Source organism: Athene cunicularia (genome assembly GCF_003259725.1).
Source record: "Athene cunicularia isolate RWA chromosome 1 unlocalized genomic scaffold, athCun1 chr1_part2, whole genome shotgun sequence".
NCBI lineage: Eukaryota > Metazoa > Chordata > Aves > Strigiformes > Strigidae > Athene > Athene cunicularia.
The window spans coordinates 17,101,752-17,121,596 of NW_020799092.1; the positions used below are offsets into that span (position 1 = coordinate 17,101,752).

A 19,845-nucleotide genomic window follows, 5' to 3' on the forward strand; every position below is an offset into this window, starting at 1 on the left:
CTGAAACACTGGCCCGAACCAGACTTTTTTATAAAAGTGAGGGTTTAAAAGCAGTGACACTTCAAAAAATAGTGTGATCATACTATTTAGTTTTTAGTTTCTAGTTTATTTTCTGTAATTTACTCAAGTGAATAACTTGATCAAAATTCAGAAAGTTCAGTTTAGGTTCTTCCCTACCATACCCAATGCACTTCCCTAGACTGGGGACATTGGTAAATAATATAATTGCTTCATGATAATTCTAGCTAGAGTTTAGGAAAAACAATTCTTGGGGTTTTTTACAGTTCTGATTTCCTGTTTGTTTGCTCTCAAACAGATAAATGAAGAGGTTTAGGGTTTTGGTTTCTTTTTAAAATGGATTCAGGTGAAAAATTTGTCTGCTTCAGCTTGAAAGCTGGGTTTCATCTTTGTTCTCTGATGATAAAAATTTATTCTGAAATTCCTGATTGAAGTACTTGATTTCATTTTTCAGGCAAACGTCCAAAGAAAGGAATGGCAACTGCTAAACAGCGACTTGGGAAGATCTTGAAGCTGAATCGGAATGGCCATGCACGCTTCTTTGTTTAATGTAGCTGCTACTTCTACTACTGCTGTCTTTCCTACACAGACCAGTATTGAGGTCAACAGAGCCTGGAGCTGCTGTTATTCCTCTGCTTGAAGCAGACTTGCATGTACCATATAAAACACTGCCTGATGAACAAAGATGAGAAAGAAAAGAAAAAAAAAAAAAAAAAAAAAAAAAGAAAAAAAAAAAAAAAAAAGGAAAAAAAAAAAACAAACCAACCCAATGCTGCATTTTCACTGTGCCACACCTGCTCAGCAATAACCATACGGGAATGGGGAAATCTTCAGAGAGACATGGACTGTGAGAAGTAGTCTCTCATCAGGGCTTGTATATCATTTGTTGCTGGTAGTTTCTGAGCTAATTAATGAGGGGAAGATGATGAAGGTGGTTTATCAATAATTTATTTCTGATAGATTTTGACAAGTTTTAAATTCATTTTAAAAACCTATTTATTTGGAAGACTTTTGTGGGGGTTATTAATTTAGATTTAAGAATGTGAAAGTTTTTAATTGTTTTGATAATGTATGTTTGGTGCAGTGGAGAGCCACATTAATTGTGATTAGTCTGGACTCTTAAATTTGATATTCAGGTTATAGTCTTAAATAGGGGTGAGATGCATTATTAATTATTTTTTAAATTAAGGCATATGGAATTTTTTTTTTTCTTCCTGCTTTTTGTAAGCTATTGGCTGGGCTTCTGTTGACTTGCAAGTTGCATATTCTCTGCCAGCTTGATTATTTTTTTGACCTGTCCTCTTTAATACAGTTTTATTTATTTGATGGACTAGAAGAGACTCATAAAGACAGAAGAATCTCTTGTGTCAGTCCAGTAGCTAACTTGTTTTAAACTGCACCCCTTTCCTCCAAATTGGACTGCATACTTTTCCTCCTGTCTGTGATGATTTACTTCTGTAAAAAGGCTCCCTGTAATTGTATTTGTACAGGTTATTTAAGAGTTGGTACAAAGGAGGGAAATGTAATATATCTTTCTGGAGGAACGGGGACATCAGTTAAGATAAATGTTTCTTCAGAACAGTTACTCTGAAATAACTCATAAGATATACATTGCCGTCTTAAAATTTGGTGTATTACTTAACGTAGCATGGAAGAAGCATTAAAATATTACTGTTATACTTAAACACATTTTACTGAAGAGTCAGGAAGGCAGTAGAATGTGTGTTTCTTTCAAAGCTGGGTGAGACAGCCAATTAAAAGTCTTAACTGGTGCATATATAAGCATTAAGTAGCTTACTGGTATCAGAATGATCATTTGTCAGGCCTCCTACAGAGCTGGTAGCAAATGCTGATTCTGAATTATTGTAAATACTTTTGATTTTAAATTTGTATTTTTCTGTAATATAAAATTAAATATTTAACTTCTGAGGGATGGGGACGAAGGCGGAAAGGGGAATACTTTTACTTGACTCTGGAAAAAGGGCATTTTGCAGGGTCCAGCCAAACTGTAAACGTTAATATGCTAGTGACAACAATATTGTTTGTTGTTTGAGGGTTTTTTTGGTTGCTAAGAGTAACAATACTCAGGCATAGCTATCCAAGTAATTGAATTGATTTAACTTTCCATAGCAGTTTTTCCTTTCTCCATATTCTATACTGGAATAATTTTCTCTTGTTATTGTTTAAAAACAAATTCAGTTGGACTTTCTAGAATATTTGTGCAGTGTTATTTTTATCTAGGCTAGATTATGAATGCCTTTACAAATTTATGGAAAGAGTTCTGATGTCAGGTGTTTTTGATTGTTGCAGGGTCAAGACTATTTAGTGCTATATTACTCTGTTTCTAAATTGAGAAACATCAAAACATAATGCAAGTAAGTCAGGTAGCTTTGATGGCTTTATTTCCTCTGGAGCTTGAAAATTACAACTTTGAGTGGTTTTTTTTGCAGCCCTGCTTTTACATTATATTGGCTTAACTTTATAGTTTTGTGTGTGTGCGTATGGGTGAATTTTTTTTTATCCTTTTTTTCCTAAATATGGTTTTACAGAAGCATGTTTTCAGTCCTTTTATTTTTTAAAAAATTAATTCAAGTTATCAGCCTTGTTTAGACTATTGGGAATAGAGGTAACAAAGGATTTCTAAAAAGCAGAAGATAAGCTAAGAGGTACTCTAAAGGTGCTGAAAGTGACTCTAAATACTTGCTGTTCTCAGGTGCTATGTTTTCCAGATGGAAATAGTTAAAAGAGCGTATTAGAACATAGTTAAAATATTTTCTCACCAAAGTAAGTCAAAGAAATAAACTATGTTGTCAATATTAGTTAAAATAATATACCCGTATAAGTATTCTCTGTGCTTAAGTTTGAGCAAATGGATTAATGCATACCAGGCTTTGGAAACTCTTTTAGCTCTAGCATATTGAACCAAACTGTTTTCTTTAATTTTTTAAGAATAGAAAGTTGGAGTTTAGAGCAGCAATTGGATTCAGAGCAGAATGAAGACTGAGCTCTCCCTCCTTAAAGGCAGATTTTTGAGAACACTTATCTGAAATAGATGTATGCCGGAATAGAATCTGGAGTAAGGAATTTTAAAATAGGAAGTATGCTGTCTTGTACATGTGACTGGCTTATACAAAGACTCTTTTTTGACCATCCGCATTATTTATCTATATATTACTATTGGAACACAAATGTGGCTGGACCCATATATATTATTTCTTCTTGGTTTTATTATTTCTTTACTTTCTATCTTTTTTTTTTTTTTCCCTTCAAAGTGGCTCTCCACTGTCATGAATTTATGTAATAGTTTCTTCACAGGCTGTCAACAGGCAGAGGTTCATTCCCATTTTCTTCAGATATCCATGCTTCCAGCAGAAGTTAGTTCTGATGTTCCACCTCAGAACAAGTAATTTTTTTTTAAAAAAATGCCATAATGAGCAGTATTCAAAAAGAAAAAAGGGGGAAAAGTCTTCTGGTAGCTCATGAAGAGGATGTGGTGACCTCACTTGTTTTGTGTACTTGTATGTAGGGATATTTTTGTTGTGTTCTAGTTGAAAACACTACTGCACCAATCTTTCTGTAGATGGCCTGAACCTCATGTTGTTGTAGTGGAGAGAAAAAGCCCTGTTTTTTTCCTTGCTGTCTCACTTTGGGTGGAAAAGAGAGGGAGTAGGGAACACTGACTGGACAACAAAGAGAATTAAGCCTGTTATGGTAACTCGTTTTCTAGGATAATCTTTTTTGAAAAGTCAGAGAACTTGGATTTGGCATAAAACTTTTGTTTGTAGACAGAAAAATAGGAAATGAAATATTATAGGGGTTTTCCCATTCTCTAAGTTCTCACGTTCCTGCAATTGAAAGAAAAGAAATGAACATGAAAGTGGAAAGACCACCTAGAAACTATATCAAAGACTCTTCCAGCAACTTTCCCTTTTCTTCTCCTACTATACTTGCTAATAAACCCTGGCTACAAGGTAGCCTTTGTTGACCTCTGAGGTAGATTACCTATGCAACCTATAATACTCTACATGAATCCATTCTTAAAGACAATTTTGAAAGGGTTAGATGTTGAGAGTTAAAATTGTTGCTTTCTGATTACATGGGGGTTTTGGGAGGTTTTGGTTTTTTTAGTGATTGAAGTGCTTGTGTTACGTTTAGTAGAGATATAAGAGAGCACAGTGTCATGATCACATTTTAGAAGCTTCAGCTTTCCCTAGGCTTTGCTGTATGGCATAAGCTATCTTCATTCACAAGGCCATGAACTTGTAAATGTGGAAAATTTTTGCAGGGTTTCAGAGTCAGAGCTGATGTGAATCTTGCTACCCCCTTTTTGTAATTGTGGAGACTAAGGAGAACTGAAGTTAGAACGACCTGGTACTACAAGCCTATAACCAGTGCCCTGTTTAGGCTCCACAGGCCCAACCATGCCTTCACACTCCCACCATGACCCCCAAATCTAGTGTCTTTCCAGAGTTTCATTCATGTAATACTTCCAGACCATTAAAAGCTGTTTGTAGCTCTGGGGTTGAATGAGCCCAGAGCCACTCTTTCACAGAAGAAATATAAATGGAACCAAGGGCCTTACTGTTTGTGGTTAAACAAGATTAAAAGCTGCAACATCCATTTTTCCAAAAAAAGTAAACCCAAAAAACCCAACAAAAACCACCCTAGTAACCCTTTTTGTGGGAGCGCATGAGTAGTAAACCATGCAGTGGATGGGAAATATAAGTAGCACTGATAAGGAAATGCATGTTCTTCATAGGCTGCATTTCTGTTTGGAAAAATAGTCTTTTTCTACTTTTAATATAAATTAAGCCATAAGAGTTTCGTGCTGTGGGAAGGGAATGAAAGGGATCACTTTAAGAGATTATATTGATATGTATTGTCACTTCTGCTGGGAAATGTTTATTGCTGCCAATGCTTTGGTGAATCTTTTTTTAAAAAAAAACATGGAATTTGAAAAAGAAAAAAAAGAAAAAAAAAAAAGGGGGCTAGTTCTTGGCTATATTTACTAGTTTTGTAGTAACGTTTTGCTGGCCCGTTTGTCTTTTCCTCTCCTTTTTCTACTCTCATAGTCTAATTTCTATCTTTCCTTCTAAAGTCTCTGAAAATATTAGCTTGTCTGCTCAATAGGGGTCGGTGTATGTGTGTCTTCCTTTTTACAGAAACGCACTACTGTGTTAAGTATTTGGCTGGGAAATGGGATGCTGCAGCTTTAAGAGCATTTTTTCAATTCATAACAGTATTTCCCATCCTCTTTTGCCTGCAGGCAGGGAAAGTGTATGTACAGTATTTATTTTGTTTTGATTTTACTTTAAATTTGTAAGTTTCTATAAGTAGTTCACATTGATTATTCTAGGGGAGGTCAAGTGGCTTTGTTTAAATTTGTATTTGATATTCATAGTTTCCACTTTCTGTACTTTAAAATACTGAAATTAAAAAATTGTATTGCTTATGTTTTGATTTTAGCACTCTAAAGTGTTTAATTTCTTTAGACTTCTGTTCACTTGCTTCAGTGTAAATACAGAAAACTGTACAGAATATCCTGAGGAGAAGAATGCTTTTCTAGGTCCAATCTCTGTGCCCGTTACTTGTCACATTTTAAAGAAGAAATTTTCTGGAGAAATGTGAGAGGGAATATTCTCATACTGTTTGGTTTTGGTTTTTTTTCAAAGTGCAAACCTCATTTCAATCCAAGCATATTATATGGCAACTAAATGCTTTTTGTTAACATGTCTATTCTGTTTGAATCCTAATATAAAAGGGATGTGGAAGTGTTTGTGATCCATTATATTAGCAGATCTAGAACTGCAAAAAGGGTGTCAAATGGTATTTTCGTGTTCTTGCTCTTGGTTTTTGGGATTTTGTTCAGGTTTGTTTCATGCTACTGATGACTGACTCATCTCTTGGTTTCATTTTTTCTTTTTTCCTTATTTAAGTACATGCAGTTTCTGGAATAAGAGATTTCTCTGTCACACTTCCGTGTACTCTGTTATACTTGCTTTTATCCTGGATGACTTCTCTGCTGATTTCTCCCACCACATGTCATCTTCTGGTTTACAGGTGTCCATGCTCCCTATTTTGACTCCATGTGGTAGTACAGTGTTTGCATGTGGATACTCTACTTGGGGGTAATGGAAGCATTACTGTGTTACACTCACTTCATGTAATGCTTTTTCTTCTGCAAATAGTGCTCCATGCTACTGAACTGCTTCAGTGCTGTGATAGGCAGATGCTTAGATTCCAGTGATGGTCATTTTATGAGAGCCTTAGGTAAATGATGCATCAATGGCATTTAAGGAACCAGGTGGTGAAAGATGTTTGATCCAAGCATCCTCTGCAGCTGCTCAAGGTTACTACTTAGCCTGGCTTTTAGTTTATAGGGAATTTATGGTTGACTGTAATGACTAGGAGAGCTGTTCATGGATGAGGACTTCCTTGTGCCAGGTACTTTACAAAGAACAAGAATACTGACCTCATCAAACCATGTACTTCTTAAGTATAAGATTGAATTAGTTAAAAAAAACCCAACAGACTAGTAACTTATGTGGCCTAAAATTTAAAACATGATAGTGTTGTAGATTTTGGGGGCGGAAATTGTTTTGTTTTCAGAAACTCAGCTGTTTCAAAACCAAATTTAAGTGGAGTAAGAAATCATGAGGAAAAATCAATATTTAAGTACAGGTGGTGAAGATTAAATATATGTATCTGTCCAGGAATCAGTTCCTGCTGTATTTTTACATGCCTTTACATCTTTTCAATTAGTGTGTTAAAACTGATTTTAAATCTGGTTAGCCAGAGATTTGCTAAATATCTGAAAGAGCTGTTTGTCTTATCAGAGCAACCATGTATTTCAAAAAAGTTTTGATTGCTGTGATTGAAAAGCAATGCTACAACTTAGACATTTCCTTCAGACAGACTCATCTGGATTGGTCACACTGAACTTGCTTCTCATACTGATGTTTTGGTCTTAAAGGCTTAAGAGAGCGCTTCAGTGGGCCACTAATACAAGTTTCATAGCCATATAAAAACATATAAGCACCTTTACTATTTATCCTTTTGGTTTTGGTACCTTTACTCCAGAGCTTTTCTCTGTGACTGCTGTTTGGTGGATAATAGGTCAGATAATACACTGGAAAATATGTGAAATATCTCAAAGTGCTGCTTTAAATGCTACTGGGTAGTCTTCAGCAGCTGGAGTCATATTTCCATTAAAAGAGTTTCTGTTTTTCTGCTTTTCTGTTTGGGGAGGATGGGGAAATGGCTTTTAAAGATTTCAATGCTAGCAAATATGGCAAAATAATTGAATTTCTAAGTCTGGGAATGGGCATGGTACCCTTCTTAGTATCTGAAGACTGAAGTTTTTTGGGCTTTTTTAAAAAATCAACAATATTCTACTGCATTTTCAGTAGAGTACCCCCTTGTAAAGTGCCTACAAACTTGGGTTTGTGTACATTTAGTGAAGTTCAACTCTTTCTCCAGAGAGTTTGTCATGACACGCTTAAGTTGTGAAGCTGTTGTGGTGGCTTACTAGTTAACACATTCAACCAAACCTTTTCTTGTTTGTTTTGTTTAGATGTAACTTTGGATTGATGATGGAAACCTGAGTAGTAGAATGAATATGAAGTCAGTCATGCTGAGTGTTGGTTTCTATATAAACTTTTTTTTCTTAGTATAGAAGTATTTCTCCTGGGAGCCCTTGAAATTACGCTTTTACTGCTGGTAAGTAATGTTAGCTGTGTCATGCCAAAAGTTAATGAGGATGGAAACTGTAAAACCAGAATGTTATTGTTACTCATTCTGATACAACCAGGAATTTTAAATGCCTTTTATTTCTACAGTGGTCAATGACTAAAGTCTTTACCTGCAGAAGAAATAGCTGGTGATCAAGACAGTGAATAAAGTCTGTCATTGCCAGAGCTTATAGTATTCCACCTAAGAGCCAGCTAATAGGACAGTTTGCTCTGTCTAGACTGAGTTCTGATTTCTCTGAAGCGAATTATATTCAGTCTTTAGAGTAAGTACTGCAAATTTTTGAAGAATTGTGTTTGGCTTAATAGATCTATTTATCTGTACTGCTCCTGTTGTATTTGCTTTGGTCTTGGAAAAAAATACTCTACTTTGGAACATGTAAGTCAACTAAAAGAACAGTATAAAAAGAGCCTGCTTGTTTGTGATGCTTTGCCCCAAAGTTTCTTTCTTATAAGAAATGTTTTATTGCAATGAGTGTGAGTAAAGTTCCCACTCATATTTGGAGAATGTGATATTTATTTGGAAGAAACATTTACCCTTGAATCATACACCTTGGTGGTAAGTCATAAAGATGCAAGTTGGCTTTTTGTTCCAGTGAACCAAAAAAACAGCAAAACTCTAGAAACTACTACTCTGGTCTCCTAAAATAGGATCTGGGCTGTGGAAATGTTGTTTAACTAGGCAGCTTTTTCAGGCTAGTATTAATCTGAAAAAGATACTAAATCATGTGCTTCATTCTTATGAATTTATAGTTACAGAGGTTTTGCTTTTCTACAAAAGATATTTGAATAGATCCATTACAGGTCTGGCCCAGTAAGGGTTTTCCTGTGCTCGACCACAGTCATAGAAATTGTTTTGAATTCCATCATGTGATGGTTACTGAGCAGAGCTCTTCCCATGGGGTTAAAGTGCTTCTCCTGAAGAGGCAACTAACCTCTGTGTTCCCACCAAGTTATACCTATGGAAGGTGAGCATTCAAAGAATGTATTTATCATGCCAACTGTCCTGAAAGTGATGTCAGAACTGGGTGGCTCAGATGAGGTTAGCATTTTGCTTCTAAGTCTGGCATATTCAGCTCAGGTCCGCTGGGAGGGGGGAGAAGAAAAACCCGTGAGCTGTGCAGTGTGCTACTCTAAAATGAGCTGATCATGTTCTGAAGACTGCTAGACAGCTGTGCCTGTCATAAAACTAAGCACCACAAGTGACGCTGAATTGCCCTAGTCTTAGGAGGGAGACCAAGCATTAAATGGGACATGGCACCTGAATGATCTTTCTCCCCAGGCTTTTGCAGCAGCTCAGAGAAGAGATAGTAGTGATATGCTTTGGGAGAATGCTAAAACATTGTATAACATACCTCTCATGTAACTACATGAAATTATTTTATGCACTGGTTCTGTTGATCCATTTTCTTCAATATTCAGAGGATCTCACTTGAAGTTTTGTACAAAAAGCAAAAAGACATTTCATGTTATACATCCCAGAGTTACTCTGCAAGTGAGGTTTGTAAGAAGTGATAGACCAACTGACATATTTGGAGAGTGGGAAACCAATATAGTGTTCAGCACTCATGGTTCAGATGTAAGGCATTTCCTCTCCACACAAAACTTGCCTTACTTATGTACTCAGCAACACAGAGCCACTGCTATGAACTGGTAGCTTATAGACTGTTTTCAGTAATGTTGCTATTAGTAGCTTTCTTATTTAAAGTACATTTTAAATAACACTTTAGTAATAAAGGAAGAAAATTATGTTATTTGGATGGTTTGAATGCATAATATATGTAGTGTCTAGGAGGAGATGTAGGAATGAGGCAGAACTCCCTGAGGTTAATGTGTTCAGTATGTCAAAAAACCACAACATCATAAAGAGGTATGGCCATTCACAGGATAACAAAACCGAGGAAGTCAGAAATGCTTTAGCAGGCAACAGGATCTATATATCCTTTTTTTTTTTTTTTTTACCATACTCAAACTGTCTTTAACTGTGACAGGTACAATATCAAGTACATGTATGTATACACACACACATATATATATTTATTTATTCCATCCCATGTTTTCTGTTGCCTCTAATTTCAAAGAATTTTAAACAATATAGAATATCAGCTACCAAACTGCGGTAATATTAGTATTTTTACTCTAATTGTGATTAAAGGAATGTCTTCACTAATCTTTTTATTACACATTTCAATTGACAACAAAATAGTGCTGTCAATACTCTTAAAATACGGTATTTAAATTATTTTCTACTTGGTTGGGACATTCAGAGATTTTTTTTCTGCACTGATGCTAGCTCACTATATTTTACAGTTGGTGGCTTGAAGTAAAACAGTATCATTCTGTGCTGGACTGTTGTGGTTCACCGAAAAATAATTTAATAGACCGGGAACAACACAAAAAGAAATTTCTGTCTGTTAAATTTTCGTGGAGCCTGTATCTCCACTCATTAGCTGAAGTACTAATCAAATCAAAATGTACATAGTGGGAGAGAATAGAAGGGAAACCATATGTATATGATGAGCTAATTTTTTCTTAATTAGCTGCAGGAATGCTAGATTTTTCATTGTTTTAACCTGCACAGAAGAGTTATATTGAATGGGTTAATATCTGAAAGACTGTTAGGTGATAGAGATGGATGCAAGTAATAGGGCTAAAATATGGTTGATTTCTGTCTAGAAGCACCATGGTTTTCTTTTTCTAAAGAAGAAGCTGCTTAAATTTGCACACCTTGGCTACAGTCCTACCCTTAATTTCTAACCAGCTGAGCTGCTGAAAGTGCATACACTGATTTTAATGATGTCTGAATGCCTCAGCTGATGTAGTGTTAAGTAGCTGTGCTTCTAAGGGTTTTCAGGTGATGCTGCAGTTTGCTCTTTTGGGATCCTCGATCAAGACTTCTGATTCAGAACTCCTGTGATCTCCTGGCAAAAAGTCGTTGTGGTGCTTCCCAGCCCAGCCTGCTGTGGGAAGGAGGCAGGGTGATCCTCTCTTCGGCTGAGAGTTTTCTCCTATTCAGGGATTCATTTAATGAGAAGATTTTGGATTGTGCTGCTGTATATCTTAACCTTTTGTTTTGCTGATGGATGAGAGCCTCTGAGGTGTCCAGGTGAGGGAAGGGAGCAGCGAGGGTCAGTCAGGAGGGGAATGTGATCCCTTTAGGAGGCTGAAGCAGCAGTCTGCAGACATCATTGAGGCACCTGCAAAAAGTAGAAGGGTGTAGAATTCCGATGGGTTGACATGCCAGCTCCTGTAGAGTTCTTATTTCCACCTCTTTCCTCACGTATTTAAACCCTGCCAGCCTGTGTGGTGTAGAGCGTGGAAGTGGTGGGACCCCAAAAGATGGACTTCACTGCTTTTCCCCATGTGGGGGGAGAAGCAGTAGCAGACTAAGATCTGACCAGTCTCACCAGGGTCCTTTAAAGGAAGACCCCCCCAGCCACTGCCACTGGGTTCTGCTTCCAGACAGGGAAGGGTTCTGTGCCTTCCTTGATCAGTGACTGCCTTGTCCTTTGCACAGATGTCAGATTTGGAGAGGTTAAGCTTGTTTCTGTGATAAGCAGGACAGAAAATATGGAGGTATCCAAGCTGATAACCTGGAATGGTGTGAATTTTCTTATAAATGCAACCGCTTGGGGTCAGCCTGAGCGTGAGTGTTTTGAAGTAGTATTTAAATCTTACTATTGCAAATTGTATTTCACTCCCACTACTGACATCATATGAAGTGAACCTCACCATTTTGCAATTTTGGAAAAGCTTTTTCTAAACCATTGTTGTTTTGCTATATGTCATCCTTCAGTTGTTACTTTGAGTGAACTTGAGTGGAATGTAGCTTTGTCCAATGTTTCAGTCACCTAATAATTTAGCAGTTTAGTCTGGAAAGCCATGTTATCATGGCAGCACTGAAGCATCAGTGTTTCAATCACTGTAGTAACAGGGCGGCAGGAGGTTGAACAGATACATTTCCTTTCCTATAAAAACATCTAAACCACGTGACCTCTTTGAGAATTATTTAAGTTCTCTGGATCTCTTTACTTGGATTTCTTTATCAACTGCCAGGATGATTGGACTATAATGGATCCGGATTCTGGCTGGTTTTGCGAATGATCTCAACTCGAGGATATTTAGTGACTTTCTAATTTAAAAAAAAAAAAATATTTTTTTAGTCCATTTCACTGCTCTCTTTAGGCTTGTATTCTGTTGCAACCCAGTTTGATGCAAGTTAAAAATCATGAGTCTGAAAAATCTTAATTATTTCTATAGATATTTGGGTTTTGTAGCTGAAGGCTACAAAATATTATTAAGCATTTTAGGGAGCTATATTGATTTTTATTTTTTAATTTTTTGGCTGTTCTTTGCAGCATTGCTGCATTCAAGTCCTTTTCACTGATGTAATTCTCATGTAAGCTAAGACATGTCTGACCTTCCATTTCTACATTTTTCAAATTCTCCATATCTTCGAGGGCATTTCTGGGTGCAATTGTTGCTAGCCAATTTTCCTGTCTCCTCAAATGGTATTGATATCTTAAGGTGCTAATTAATGATGCAATGCCAGCCCAAAGTTTGCCATGCCTGTGAATAGCTGATAAAATTCAACAGCTCAGAGGGCTTTCAAATCAACACCATCAAGAATCATCATCAATAACATCAATAGGTGGGAAATAAAAAAGGCATAACAGTAAAATTAAGAAAAGGAAGCTTTTTGTCTCTTGGAAACGTAATAGGGATTTTACAGATAATTTTCAGTCATAGGAGCTACATCACTATTAATTTGTGAGGTATCTTGGAGGTATGCTGAAGAAAAGAGACAAATTTGTGTGTATGTGTATGCAGCTAATTTAATTCATGCTTTTTCCAGAAGTGAGGATTGATTGCTGAGGAAATACTGCCTACACAAGAACGCAGTCTGACACAGTGCCAGGCCGTGCTTCTGACCTCTGGTGTACTCCACTTCTCTTTCTCTCTGTGACCTGAGCAAACTAGCTTTTGGAAGCCCATGGTCTACACTTCTTATGCTGAATAAAAGACAGTGTTCATGTAGAAGTTAGCAAAGGGAAAAAGGAAAGGATGATGAAGATAGTGATGAAAAATGCATCATCTGATATTATCTAGATCAGCTATTGGTCAATTCCATGCCAAGTCATCAGAAAGATGTCCTGGACAAAACACTTCTAAGATGAGCCTTTCTAATGCAGGATGCTGGGTTTGATAGTTCTGACATGAGGCATTTTGGCTGTATACTGAAAATGGGCAGGATTAACAGATTCCTACTAGCCCACCCTGAAGAAAGTGTCTCATGCCCTGTTCTGAAAATTTCAAAGTACATCAAGTCAGTTTTTGACAGCAAGGCTCTGAGGAGAGGCAGATCTGACACCAAGATTTTGTTTCTGCTCCATGGCTAGCAGAGTGTGTATAAAGAATTAATATAAGTTAATTTATGTATTTATATAGTAATATATTTTTATAACTTAATGTTATACAGAGATCAGAAGATACCTTGCAATATCATGATAAGATATACTAATGGCCAGCTAGAAGGGGAGTGGAGACCACTGCTAGTGAGTTTTTGTAAAAACTTTACTAATGTTTTCTTTCCTACGTTTTGTTTCACTGAGGTGTTACTGCTTGTTCTTTGTAATGTAACTGTTCTGGGACAGCAGCTGATGGGTGCTACATGCTTGGGCAGTGCCTAACAGGCTGATTAGGTTAATGCCTTGAGCCAGGATTATTTACAGTTTAGCTTTCTGTAATATTTGTAGCTATGCTATTTGAGTAGAATAGAATTACCCATTCAATCCATTCCATCCCAATCTCAGAAAATGGTATGGGTAATCTTCCTCTTTCCTTCTTCCTGCCCTTCAGACTCAACATGGAGAAGGCTGTCTTCAGCAGGCATAGTTAGGAAGGATGTCTTTCTTTGGCTTGGGTCATACAAAAGAGTGGAATCTGCAGGAAACAATTATTTCTTCTTCTTGGAAGAAAATGTGAAACTGTTGATTTTTATTGAAAAAAAAATGGGTGTGAAGGGTAGGGATGTGTTCATTCCCTTTAGCCACATCTGCAAGTAGTGAGAAATGAAAGCCTTTACATCATTCTCAGAATGTAGTTTCTGTTTCCATTTTCAAATGTGTTTCTTGAGTATAAAAGAAGATAAAAATGTCCAAAAGCTGTTTTTATTTTTGAGCTGAAACACAGGGGAAGCTAATACAAATATTAAGGACCACCAGGAGGAGCTCACGATACAGCCTGCAGCGTTAGCTTCCCGCCTCAAAGCTTGTCGGCTTTTCACCAAGAGAGGAACTTCGACACAAAGCACGGTGTGGGCAGCTATCCCCTTAAAGCAGTCAGTGCTGGCATTTGACACAGAATTGCACAAAATAAAACTACATCTGGAAAAGGCAAAGCGACCCAAACCAGAGGGCAGGTGGGACAACTTGCCGTGGGGAGGTCCATGGGAGGTTCGAGAATGTGATGATCCATCATGCTGCACTAATGGCCTCATTTCTACAAGGAATCCCAGCCTCAAACTGTACTTCCAAAATCTTTATTTTTTCCTTGGTAAAAAAAAAAAAAAAAAAGTAATCTGAGGTGCCATAAAGACCAGCTGGCAGCCAGAAGTGGGGAGTGTTCACATGATAGAGTGTTTTTTAAAGTTTTAGTAAAGTTCTTTATAGGCAGGTCAATAACTGCTCCATTCGCTAATGTGAATGTTCCCAGTTATCCAAGGGTGGCAGAACAAATGTGTAAGTAAAAGGTTGCTAGTTTTTATTTGGAAGAGAATCTTTATTTCAGAAAGCACAGATTTTCACCTTTCAGATGCTAAGTTTTCTCTGTCCAGGACAAAGCAGGAGCCATCAGCACTGAAATTGCTGAGGAAATGGGAAGAACCCAGTGTCTGTCACATCTGTTCTGCGCGCTGCCTATTTTTGTACTCAATTTAAAATCCAGTATTTAACATTGCCTCAAGAATAACCAGTTCCCATTTCACTGAGGCAAGAGACTAACGTCTGTAACCCAGTGACTGTGGGCACCTTTCTTCTTGCTAAAATAAATTAATACTGAACAGACTCTTTTTATCATGGCCACGTTCTTATCAGACCATCTCCCTTTATATTCCTTCCTTCCCCAGCCATTGTGGAAACAGACATCCTGCCCAAGGCATCGAAATCCACAATCTGCTGCTTCTTCTGTGGAGCCTCTGGATTTTTGCCAACAGCCTCTTGAGATGGTCCCAGATGTGATTGCTTTTTCTGTGCTACCCTGAAAATATCCGGTAAAAACAAAGGACTGCACTCACCACAGTTACCGCTTCGGAGGCCAGCACTTCCTCTGCTGTCAGAGATGTACAGTGGGAGATGTTAGTCATGATGTACCCCAGAGAAACCATGACTAAAATGGCAGGGTCATAGTCAAAGGGATATCCCTACAATAGAATAAAGCCAATCTTTTTATTGCATCTCTCAGCTGGTCCTTGAGTTTACCTCCAGTTCCCATGAACCCAGAAGATGTGTATGGGGTGTCTTTCCCACAGCACTCTTCTGCAGGGGAAATGCAGATTCCCTTCACCTATGTTGTCTGTGAAAGGAGATGAGGTTTTGATCTGCTTTTCAGGGGAAAAAAATTCAAACAATTCTGCTTTTGTTTCAAAGTAACTTAGACTTAAACAGTAAAACAGCCAATGCCTTAAAATAAAATCAAAATGTCTTTTGACTGACTCAATGTCTTTTCTGGGAGAAGGCTGGAGGAAAGAGGAGGGAGGTGGAAATACCAACTCCTGACAGTTTTAGCGGCTTGGATTTGTGGGGGTTTTGTGCTACTTTGTTATGCTTAGAAATTTTTAGTAGTCCTATCCATCAGAAAAACAACACTGTATTCCTGGCTGTTACCATAAGTTGGAGCAGGTACCCATGAGGAATCATGGGGATGAAGGTATAGCAAATGCACCTTGCTGCTGAGTTGCATTGTCTAATGTCTTGTAACCTTTTTCTTTTTTCTTGTTGCTTAGATCTTTCCTGCAGCTTCCATGCTCTGATGTAAGTTGACTAACTACCAAAATTCCCATAGTCTAAGAGTGCGTCTCAAGAAGCCTTTGTGCATGCAATAAAACATTCAGAAGGGTTTCCTCCTGTTGATCAATTTTTAGGTATTGAGGAAGGACAGGTGAGAATCCAATATGATCTCTTGTGTGAGTCTGTACTTATTGATTAAAGGCTTTACTTCAATGCCACAGCAAAGGAAAACTTCAAATGTTTCTTTATTGGGATCCATCTTGCAATCTGTCTGCAACTAAAATGAAGAGACTGGAGGAAAGTGAAAAGAATAAAAAAAAAGATGGATCCCAATGAAATCCACACAGACCATGCCTCAACTGCTCTAGGAAGCCCCATGTTGTTCAGCTGGACTGAGGAATTGTTACCATTGAAGGCACTTTATTGCTGAGTTAAATTAGTAAAAACCTCTGCTCTGCAACTTATTTTCCTAACAAAGTAATTTGATAAAGTTGATGTTGCACTTGACCCTTGGAGTTTGCAGCATCTTTTGGAAGAACGGTTATGTAGAACCTGAAATGAACACAGCTTTTCAGGACTGCAACTAATTAGGTTATTCTCCCCCATGCCTCATCACCAGTCTGCATATAAATCCAGACAGCTTTCTGAGATCAAGCTCATGACTGGCTTCACAATCTGTAAGTTTGTGTCATGTTGGGGATGTGTGGGCATGTTCAATATGGCCTTCATGTTTATTTCCAGAAACAGAAGTGTATCTCTGTGGCATCTGTTCTGTTAAATATTGACTTTCTATCAGCAGTGTTAGAGGTAAGGAACCTCCCTGGAAAAATCAGCTCATGGGGATGTGCATGACATTTCTATGGCTGAATCACTTTTACTTTTTTTTTTAGTTTTTGTTTGTTTGTTTTAAGTAAATTGGGACAGAGATGCCTTTTGAAGCATCTCTTAATACAAGGCAGGAACACTGCTTTGGCAAAGCACAAGGGCTGATACTCAGTCCTTTGTATGCAAGACTGATAAAGCAGAGTACCTCAGTGACTGATAATCTGAGATCCGTTTTAAATGGTGTCTGAATTTTTGTTGTTACTCTTTAGAAGTATCCTGACCTTGCAGACTTACAGACAAGCTCTTCTTAACAGTATGTGCAATGTCAGCACCAGCCAGAAACATACGTCTGTAGGCAAATATCCTGAAATAAATGTCCACAGCTGGCTTGTAGAGTTGGTGAGCTTGAGTCCAAAGCATGATGAAAACTTAAAAAGGAGAGGAAAATACAAGAACTAAATATGAAAAACTGGTGATAACACCTAAATGGATATGCAACAAAGAAGGATGTAAGTATATTCAAGGATGTAAGTATATTCATGCCTTTTGCAAGCGCAGTGGTAACACAAAACCAGTCTACACTGGTTCCATGTAGCAGGGGCTCAACTTTTTTTTTCTGTCTGAAGGAAGACTGCCTAGCCTGGTGTTTCAAGTAACACACTGTAAAATGCTGTTATGTAAGCTCTGTAGCAGTCTATCACCTATCACATGAGCCTACAGCATGTCTCCTAAGGGGGCATCTTCATTTCAAGTAATTTACTGCTAAGGATGTCCTGTGTCAGTTGGTCATCTTTCTGACAGCTAACTGCTTTCGCTGATTCAGCACTGGTGTGAAGCATGGGGTTTTGATCTACAAGCCTGGGTCTGTGTAGCTGTAAGTGAGCATAGGTGCTTACTGGTGCAAATACTTACACAAGGAAAGGCAGCTGGAGCTGGTTACAGAGATTTTTCTATGTTAAGTAGGAAAAATCATGCTGATAATTTTGGCAAATTTGAGTATTTGGACTGTAAGAGGGACAAAAATAGGGATATTTGTTCGCTAACTGCTCTACAGAAACTCTGTCTTCCCAGTAGCAGGGAGAACATTGCAAGGGATGGAGGTGTATATAAAAACCAGTGTATTGTAGAACCGTGCCAGAGAATCTATGTTTTATAAAACAGGAGTTGGAGTAACCTTGTCTTTAGACTTCTGCCTGCAGGTGGCTGCTGCCCTGCTGCTGGTGATCTGGTCTGGTTCATGTGCTGACGCTATGATGTTTGCTGTGTTTCCAGAGTAAAAGTAAGCTCTGGTGACATTTCTGGCTGTGAGCTAAGTTTGTGGACAGGTAGAGGAGGTCTCATGTCCGCTGATGGGAAGGGTGGGTCTTGAAGAGCTTGACCCATCACTTGATGAATTCGTCCTTAGCCAGGCTCCTCTCATCGGCTTGTCCTCTTTGTAGAGGTCGTGGGTCTGGGATTGCTGCCAACTGCATGAGGGGTAGCAGTACACAGGTTAGCGTGAAGCAGAGAGATGGCTCAGGGGCCTGGCAGCCCCCGCCTTCTTGGGTGCAAGTCTGTATGTGACTTGGTCCAAGCAAACCAAGTCTTTGCATCAGGTTGTACCCAGATATTGCAGGGAGCACTTCACGTCTCTGTGCTCTTCCTCCCTTCGAATGGTGAGGGAGAGGACATCTCCCAGTGAACATTAGTGATGGTTTGTATCTTCATAGACCTGAACTCTGTGTGGGCCATCAGGTGCACTATGTGCACGGAGATATTGATGATGCTGAACTTCTCTTTGTTCTCTTGTTTTGGTGACTTTAATACTGAGGGAAAGTATCAGTCTGATAACTCTGAGAACCGTAATCTCTTTGTCCCATAGGAAAGAAAACAATGGGCTCCCTCTGCCCCATTATTCCTGAGTACTTCTGCCAAGGCTTCAATGAGGAAACCAAATGTGTGAGTGGGAGCTCTTGCCTCATCTTTCATGCAATTATGTTCCCCAAACCACAGCAAAGGAGAGACATGCCTAGTGTCATATAAGTAATGCTGTACTAAAGCCACCAAAAGCAGCTGACTGCAGAGCAGAGACCTCTGCCTGCATCCCTGGGTCCCCAGCTTGGCAACCTGATAGTTGGCTGTGGTTATTTCATTTCTAGGAAAGAGGTTGATGCTATTGACCCTGAGCTATTATTTGCCTAATGAAATACAGGGAACAGAGGGGTGGGAGCTAGAAGTGAGGATCTGCAGCTTGCTATCTTTCCTCCCTCTCCTTCCCTGGAAGAGTTTTGCAAGAACGTGTCAGCACTGCCAGAACACCAGTCCCAATGGCTGGTAGCAATGTCTCTGCTCCAAGGGTGTCATATCCTGAAATGCTTTGCATTGCTGTCTGCAGCCCTTACAGACTGAAACCATGCAGCTGGAGCCTTCCTGCCTGATAAAAGTGCTACGACCTTAATACTCCAAGGACCCTTGCAGCAAGACAGTGTTTTGCCAGATGCCCTCAGCCATCCTTTAATGGTCCTAGGTAGCCCCTTGTGTCTGGGGCACTGCCTGTGATGCTGAGCCTGGCTGTCACCTCAGCTTTGTGGCCCAAGCAGAGCATCCTGCCCATTTTGACAGGCCTGTGCCACCTCAGAGCGTTGCACTTCAGCAGGCACCAGGAAGGTATGACCCTGCCATGTCCTGCCTGCCTTCTCCCCAGGGTGCTGCAAGGGCTCAGCGTGCCTGCTGGGCCAGGTGGGCTCTGCCAGACCTGCCTGCTCCAGCAGCTATTGCCACTGAAGGCAGGGGGAAGCAGGTCATGTATCATGCAGATTTCTGGATAGTATGGGATTATGTCTGTCAGAAAGCACAAATGAATTTGCCGATCACAAAGAAAATGCCGTCTGCCTCATTACTGAGCCACAATCTGTTCCTTTTCTACCTCACCAGTTATATGCCTCACCAGGGATTTATCAGTCCTTTTCAATCTGATGTTTTAATCTCCCATTCCCCCAACTTTGCCCCCTCATTTCCCTTTCCAGAGCTGCTGTTCTTACTCTTGTCTCTCCTGCCCTTGCCCTCTGGAGTGAGACACTTACACAGTGTTGCACTCTGAAGTGCCTTTAACTGCTCTCCACTGCTAGCTGCCAAAAGAGAGGAGATGCCCTGTAAACACAGCAAATGAAAATACTGCCACAAGGCTGCACAGGTCCTGTGTTTTCCACAGCACTCCTGTGGACAGGCGTTAAAAACACAAGCTGGCAGGTACAGGCTCTGTGGTCTTC

General features: G+C 39.0%; 1 protein-coding gene across 1 annotated transcript in view; it reads left to right on the forward strand.

The window, feature by feature from the left end:
- The window catches only part of KDM7A (lysine demethylase 7A), a gene marked incomplete at its 5' end in the record, with an annotated part of 42,968 nt that extends 38,316 nt beyond the window's left edge, over nucleotides 1–4,652 (forward strand). The window contains one exon of the mRNA XM_026863850.1: nucleotides 473–4,652. Within this exon, the coding sequence (XP_026719651.1) occupies nucleotides 473–567 (95 nt within the window). The remainder of the gene's footprint in view (nucleotides 1–472) is intronic.
- Between the last annotated feature and the right edge of the window lie 15,193 nt (nucleotides 4,653–19,845).